This window comes from Gekko japonicus, unplaced genomic scaffold (genome assembly GCF_001447785.1).
Source record: "Gekko japonicus isolate JY-2015 unplaced genomic scaffold, Gekko_japonicus_V1.1 scaffold1406, whole genome shotgun sequence".
Classification (NCBI taxonomy): Eukaryota; Metazoa; Chordata; class Lepidosauria; order Squamata; family Gekkonidae; genus Gekko; species Gekko japonicus.
Genome location: NW_015160254.1, coordinates 165,710 through 173,633, shown reverse-complemented (window position 1 = coordinate 173,633; position 7,924 = coordinate 165,710). Strand labels below are relative to the sequence as shown.

Genomic DNA, 7,924 nt, shown 5'->3' with positions numbered 1-7,924 from the left:
CCAAGAATGCAGAGCATCACTGCCCCAGACATAAGAACATAAGAGAAGCCATGTTCGATCAGGCCAGTGGCCCATCCAGTCCAACACTCTGTGCCACACATCGGCCCAAAAATACCAGGGGCCCTCAGGAGGTCCACCAGCGGGGCCTGAACCCCAGAGGCCCTCCCACTCTTGCCCCCCAAGCACCCATCACTGCCCCAGACATAAGAACATGAGAGAAGCCATGCTGGATCAGGCCACTGGCCCATCCCAGTCTCCCTCAGGAGGTCCACCAGCGGGGCCTGAACCCCAGAGGCCCTCCCACTCTTGCCCCCCAAGCACCCATCACTGCCCCAGACATAAGAACATGAGAGAAGCCATGCTGGATCAGGCTACTGGCCCATCCCAGTCCAACACTCTGTGTCACACATTGGCCAAAAATACCAGGGGCCCTCAGGAGGTCCACCAGCGGGGCCTGAACCCCAGAGGCCCTCCCTGCGAGGTGGGGGGCGGCCCATAGAAGCCCCACAGGGCCCTCCCGCCCCCCATAAAAACTCTGGCGGTGTCCCTCGGCCTGGCTGTGCCAGCCCAGGGAAGTGCGGCGCAGCCGTTTTTACCCTCACCGAACCCAGTTGGAGCTCGGCAGCGGCCCCTCGGGGCGGGGGGCAGCCCAGAGAAGCCATGCGGGGCCCTCCCGCCCCCCATAAAAACTCAGGCGGCGTCCCTGGGCCTGGCTGTGCCGGCCCAGGGAAGTGCGGCGCAGCCGTTTTTACCCTCACCGAGCCCAGTTGGAGCTCGGCAGTGGCCCTTCGAGGCGGGGGGCAGCCCAGAGAAGCCCTGCAGGGCCCTCCCGCCCCCCATAAAAGCTCCAGTGGCCTCCCTGGGCCTGGCCATGCTGGCCCAGGGAAGCGCGGCACAGCCATTTTTACCCTTGCCGAGCCCAGTTAGGGCTCGGCGGCGGCCCTGTGAGGCAGGGGGTCGGCCCAGAGAAGCCCTGCAGCGCCCTCCCATCCCCCGTAAAAGCTCCGGCAGCCTCCCTGGAGCAGCTTGAGGCAGGCAGGGATTGGGGGGCAGATCTTTCCCGGAGCGCGCGCGTCCACGCAGCTCCGGGGAGCTGGAGCGGGGGAGGCTTGCCTGGGCCAGATGGAGGCAGGCAGGGACTGGGGGGGGAGATCTTTCCCAAAGCGTGCGGTTCCGGGAAGATCGAGGACGGGGCGGGGAAGCCTTGCCTAGGCCAGATGGAGTCAGGCAGGGACTTTGGGGGGGGGAGATCTTTCCCAGACCGTGCGGTTCCACGCGGATCCGGGAAGATGGAGGATGGGGCAGGGAAGCCTTGTCTGGGACAGATGGAGGCAGGCAGGGACTGGGGGGGGGAGATCATTCCCGGAGTGCGCAGTTCCGCGTGGCTCTAGGAAGATTGAGGACTGGGTGGGGAAGCCTTGCCTGGGCCGCGTGGAGTGGCCCAAGGCAGGCAGGCAGGGGCAGGGTGGGGAGGAAGCCAACTCACCATTTGTCTTCTGCTTTCTCCTGGTCCCGAATGAGGGCTGGAAGCAGAGGGCGGCTGGAAACAGGGGGCGGGGCTTCGTCATGTGCCCGCCCCCCAGCCTCACTGCCGGAGCACCGCTCCGGGGCGCTCTGGCCCCATCCGAGGCCTGGTTGTTGCTGACCTAGTCCTGATGAGTCATCCCCCCAGGGCAATGGGGAGGGGAGCAGGGGTGTAATGAGAGACCAAAACATACTGGGAAATGACTCTGCCTGCAGTTCCCCCCAACTTTTACTTCTTGAAACCAAGGCTTGAAGGTTACTAATATTGTTTTGGTTGCTTAGCAATCCCCACAGTGGCCACTGAAACCTTAGAGGACATTGATTTCTTAAGGTAACAGTCACTATTTTTAATATTGGGGGGGGGAGTTAACTCAACTTTTATTTTAAATTTTTCTGTAAATCTGGAGCTTTTTCAGGTTTGTAGAAAGATCCATCTTGTCTGTTTATGGCTGGATCTCTGGATTTAAGTATCCACAGATAGGCCATGTTGAGAATTAGATATAACATGTGGGGGCTTGCAGGGGGTACCTCACTGTCCCCTGTACCCTCTTCCCACACTGTTTCCTCTTTCTTCTCTCCTGGGTACCCCATTATCCTCACCTCTGGCTTTCATGAGGTGGCTGCTGTTGCACAGTAGCAAGCAGTATGCTGGTAATGTGGTTGTGGCTGCCAAACCACTAAGAGGGCATTTGTTTCTTAAAGCTACAAGTACTGCTTCTGTTATTTGGAGGGGTTACCCCCCAATGTTTTGGGTTTTTTAAAAAAAATTATTGCTTTTCTACTACACACTACAAAGGAAAGGTATATAAAACTAACAGTAATAAAACAAGAGATATAGCAAGGATCATAATGCATATGACGTACTGATTAGTCATTCCTACTATTATCAGATCACAAACATATAATAGGATGATACCGGTTTGGGGGGGGGGTATTTCAAGTTTTTTTGCAAACCTGGGGCTTTTTTCAGGTTTGTGGAAAGCTCTGTCCTGTCTGCTCATGGCTCCAGTCTCTGGATTTACAAATCTACAGATTTGGTCATGTTGAGAATTAGATATATTGGTAACAGGATTTTAGCAAAAGGGACGCACAAATTACTGGAGGTCCTTTGCCTTCCCATTTGTGGCATTCTAGACAAAATAATCTGACTCAAAAAGGTAAGACTAAAAAAAGCATTTCTTATACCAAAATGTTTTAAAAAGTGTGTTTTGTCACATGCCAAAAGTCTTCTTTAATTTCCCACCTTTCTCTAGGAAAATCTCTTTAGAATGATTCTCAATAGTACTTATTTTATAGCACTTCTAGAATGATTCTCAATAGTACTTATTTTATAGCACTTCTAGAGTGTATGTTGAGATATAGGGTTGGATTCAGTGGAAAATTTCACCAGGACTAGAGCAGTTTCTCTAAAACTGCTGCTTGTGCCAAGTCAAAATTATTGTGTCCCCACTTGTGTTTCTGCCTGTACAAGGTCTTGTGCAACCAATTGTGGGGAAGTACAATATGGGAGAGGGAGGAGATTGTTGCACAAAATTTTGTATGTGTATGCTATTGCATACATATGTCACTGTGTATATGAGCGAACTAGGAACTCAATCCCTTCTGCACGTGGAACTATGCTAAGCAGATATATTTTTTGTTTGCATATCACTGGATCCAACCCATAATGTATAATCCTAGCTATTAAATTCTCCCTGGAAATATTTAGTTTATGTTCCTGTTCATGTTACTGTGGTGGATGATTATATAATTTCATTTTAAATATAAAGAGGAGTCTTTTGGCACCTTTAAATATTAACATTTTTCATTTCAGTGTAAGCTTTCATGAGCTACAGCCCACGCCTTCAGATGGCGCCTTGAAATCATGCTGTTTAGGTTTTTTGCTTCCCTGGTACAGCTGGTAGTGACAATGTTTTAACATGATATACTTTAATGTATTTGTTTTAACTCTGTTTTATAATGGTATATCCATTTTGTAAGCCATCCTGGGCATTGTGGGAATGTGGGATAGAAATATATATTTTTTAAATGTATGTATTTTGAGGATTCACATTCATAGTATCTAAAGAAGTGCCCCAGTCCACAAATATTTGTGCTGAAATTAAAAAAAAAAACTTTGTTAGTCTTTAAAATACCAGAAGACGTCTGTTCAGTTTTGCTCAAACACAGCTCTGGAATTCTTATTAAATTGTATCACATATTCATACTCATGCCCCTTTATGTAGAAAATTTTTTTGTGTGTGCCATACAATGAGAAGCGTTGAGTGGACCTTCAAAATTATTTGCCACAGCCTGGTATGTTTGATGAACTATTCTAAGACTGCAGTTCGTTTCAGTGACACTGAAAAAATTATTCCTGCAATTTTTATTTTTTAAATAGCACCCTATTTGCGTTTGCAACAAATAGTTACTATTCCTCCGTCACTGTAAGATAGTTGCCATGATTTAGCCAAAGTTAAATACTTTGAAGACCATTGATTTAAATTCCACCATGGAACTGAGCAACACATGCAGATGTTTTAAGTTTGGCTGGATTGTGCCCATATTATTTTAAATAACACATTATAATAAATAAATAGATCATAGCTTTGAATTCGCTTGACTTCTGTTGCTGCTTGTGTCTTCACCTGTTTGTGCTGCCTCTGGTCCCCCTCATATGTGCTGGCACATTCTTGTGTTTGGACAGTCCCAAATTTCAGCAAAGAAGTCTGCATCAATTCTGTGTAGGTTGGTCCTAACATACAGCTCCGTCTTTCTCCTTCTCTCTACAGAATTTCATCCCTGCCCTCTGAAACCTGATCCTACTAAGAGGTTATCTGGCTCTCTCAACAGTGTGCCTTGTTCTAAGTTTTCCCCAGTGATTAACAATGGATCTCCAACTATCTTGGGGAAAAGAAGCTATGAGCAGCACAATGGGATGGATGGTAAATATTTTGTGGTGTAAATACGTTAGTTTAGAAGGTAGTTGTTGTGCCAGTAGATCCAGACTCTAATCTCCACTCTAGCATGGAGGTTTGCTGTGTGACCATGGGCGAGTCACACACCCTCATAGGCTGCTCTGAGCAATCTGATTGGTCAGCATCAGCTGAGCAGACAGAGTCTTGAGAGAGCTGGATGCCGATGAGAGCCTTGACTGACGAAAGTCTGAATTGTCTTGACTGAGTCTAATTTCAGCCTTAGCTGAGAGCAGTTCAGCACAGACGGGAGAACCGGGGAAAAGTTGGTTAGGAGGCTTGGGAAGTAAACTCCCATTCAGGCCAAGGTGTCCGAACCCACAACCAACAACGAAGTACACGCATTCAGGAATGGTAATACTTTTATTGCAAAGCTGTAGATGCAGTAACATAGGCATTGTTAAGAATGGTGGCGGCCCCATGGGCATAATAAGATATAGGGTATTCGTATGCACCCCCCCAGTACTGGCCAATTAGGCGCCCTCCCACACGCGGGCTAAGGCTTAGAGACCATTAGGTGGCTGAAGCTGAGAACGAACACTCTCCCACGGCACCTAGGGAAGTCGCAGACACTACTCCTGCACATCTGTATAGATAAGCGTTTTGGCGCACAGCAGAGAAATCACAGAAAGGAATGCAGTAGCAATTAACCTGAAAGTAAAGCAATAGCAATTAACCAGACACAGACCAACCTCCCCAACCTTCATGGTAGCGTAGCTGACACAAGGAAAGGGGATAAAACTTCTAGAAGATTCTAGAAAACTTCTAGAAGAGAGAAGAAGATTCCTTACCCAGTTGAACAGGGTGATATCCCTGAACGGCACAGAGATCCCTGGCCTGGTGTGGTTAAAATTGCATGCAGAGACCTAAAGAGTCAGTCAAAAGATGGTGTTTCAAGAGAAGGGGTTTGGGTACTGGGAAGAGGGTACCAGCCTTCTGGGCACCAAAAGAGTCTGCTATTATATAAACAAAGGCTGCGATCACACACACTAAATAATCCACTTTCAGTGTACTTTCAAACTGGATTTTGCCAGTTCGCACAGTGAAATCCAGTTGGAAAGTGCATTGGAAGTGGATTATTTAGTGTGTGTGATCGCAGCCAAAGTGTGCTGGAGTGGTTTGGGGAAACCCAGGAACAAAAGCCGCTCAAAATAAAGAACTATAGTAACTGTGAATCATTCAAGAAACTCTCACGAGCCTGATACAGAAGAATAAGAATTTGTGCTTATACTATTTCACCTCAGTATTTTCAATCCTCTGACTTCACGTTACCTTTCCCTTGATGTTAAATAAAACCTTCAGTTATTTTTGAATTTTAGAAGTGTCTCAAGTGCCATTTTCTGTTATATAAGTTAAAGGGAGACCCTAACCCTTCCATCGAGTCCTGGGCTGAGAAAACAGCCATTACATATTCCTGACTCAGGCTGGGACTGCTAAAGGTACTTTGCAAAGAAGGAATACACATTACCAGGGCTGCTCAGTCAGTGAAGGGACACAAAAGACTAATGGAGGGAAAACCTTGCCTAAAAGGGAGGGAAGTGGATGTCAGGTTCCCAGTCAAAACACTCTCCACACACACTTTGGCAGTGAAATGCTTTATTAGAGACGTGAGATGCTATGGGTTCAAACTCTTTGTTAGGACTAATTTGCAAAGGCGGGAAAAAGCAACATCTAGGTGGAACCCCTAAATTCCATTCACACCAACGTCAGCGTTTCTATAGCAAACACAGACAGATATATGGTCGCCCTATCTAACCTAGCCAGGCATAAGACTTCGCCAAGGACATTCTCATGAGAAAGCTGTCTTGGGGCTCACTTCAGAAAGTTACCAACCGATACTCCCTAATGTTCTAACTACACCCCCCCCCCAAGGAATGCAAATGGCAAGCGAGGGCAGAGGGACAGCAATAAGGTGCAGACGGGGCAAAGGCAGATGCTAAAAAACAAGATGTTTAACAGAGACAGAATAAGCCAATATGGATGCCAGCGCTTGACAGTGGATGGGGTCTGTCATAGATGCCTTATCTGTCTTTAAATAAACTTTAAACTGTGACTTCAGATTGCTCATCTGGCTAATTCACTAGAGGAGAAGCTAGACAGTCAGTGTGGTGAAGGAGAAGGGCCCTTCATCGACCGGTTGTTATAAAAGTCAGGGGGGGGGCACACGTAATTATATGTGATAAAGTAACTTGTTCCTGGGTTTGACCAGTTTCCACCAGAACGTCTAAATATTATGAATGCTCTAAAGTAATTTGCAGTAGTGTAGTCCTAGTGAGGGAGAGGACAGGGCTGCTGGCCTTAAAAGGCTGGACAACAAGGCTAGGCTTAGGAGGACCACAGATGTGAAGTCAAAGCATAGAGGAAACACAGATGTTTCGGATGTAGAGTAATGGCCCAAAGAAGCTGTCTCTGTGGGAGGGGAAGAGTAGTCTGTGCCATTACCTAGTACAGTATGCAGATCTCAAGAACTCTGTGTGTGTGTGTATAAGTTGTTGGTATGACTTGTGCTGATGGCCCCTGCTAATCCTGGTGGAGCTGTTTTTATTTCTAGTCCTTATGTGGTTTGAGGGTGCTGAAGACAGCTTTGGAAAGCCCTTCTTTGGGCTCTTCCTTTGACCCCAGGCTTACTGTTAACCGGGGCTTTTTTGGTAGAAAAAGAATCCTGGTGGAGCTGTCTTTATTTCTAGTCCTTATGTGGTTTGAGGGTGCTGAAGACAGCTTTGGAAAGCCCTTCTTTGGGCTCTTCCTTTGACCCCAGGCTGACTGTTAACCGGGGCTTTTTTGGTAGAAAAAGCCCAGCAGGAACTCATTAGCATAATAGGCCACACCCAAGAGCAGAAATTCATTAGCATATTAGGCCATAGCCCTGACAGCACAGCTAATTAGCATATTAGGCCACAACCCCATGTTACCAGAAGTGTGGTCATCCAGCCACACACACCTTTTGTGTCTTATTCTGTTTACCTTGTTTGTTGTCAAAACCCAGGGCTTTTTTTGTAGCAGGAACTCCTTTGCATGTTAGGCCACACACCCCTAATGTAGCCAGTCCTAATGAGTTTCTGCTCTTGGGTGTGGCCTATTATGCTAACGAGTTCCTGCTGGGCGTGGCCAACTCAGGAGCCAGCCGGAACTCCGTTCCTGTGCATTCCTGCCCCAAAATAGCCCTGATAGTATACATGCTTCCGACTTATAACGAGCCTATGAATTAATGACCTTCAAAACGTCCTACTCTTAACCGCCTTGCTCAGGCCTTGGAAACAGAGGGCCCTGGCTTCCTTGACTGTAGGCCCTTCCCCTTTCTCTGCTATCTTCAACTTGTGCTCCAAAAATTCTGCCACCTTCACCTGCCAGATCTGATCATTCCAGGTGGATTTGTCAAGGTCGCTGCTTTGCTCTTATAAGTCACCTGAGGGGGAGGGGGGATAAAAACATACTCCCTTTATGAC

General features: G+C 47.3%; 1 protein-coding gene across 1 annotated transcript in view; it reads left to right on the top strand.

Annotated features, from left to right (window-relative positions):
• MTA1 (metastasis associated 1) overlaps window positions 1–7,924 on the top strand; it is a 146,419-nt gene that overhangs the window by 79,438 nt on the left and 59,057 nt on the right. Inside the window, exon 17 of the mRNA XM_015414367.1 lies at window positions 4,296–4,448. Coding sequence (XP_015269853.1) covers window positions 4,296–4,448 — 153 coding nt within the window. The remainder of the gene's footprint in view (window positions 1–4,295; window positions 4,449–7,924) is intronic.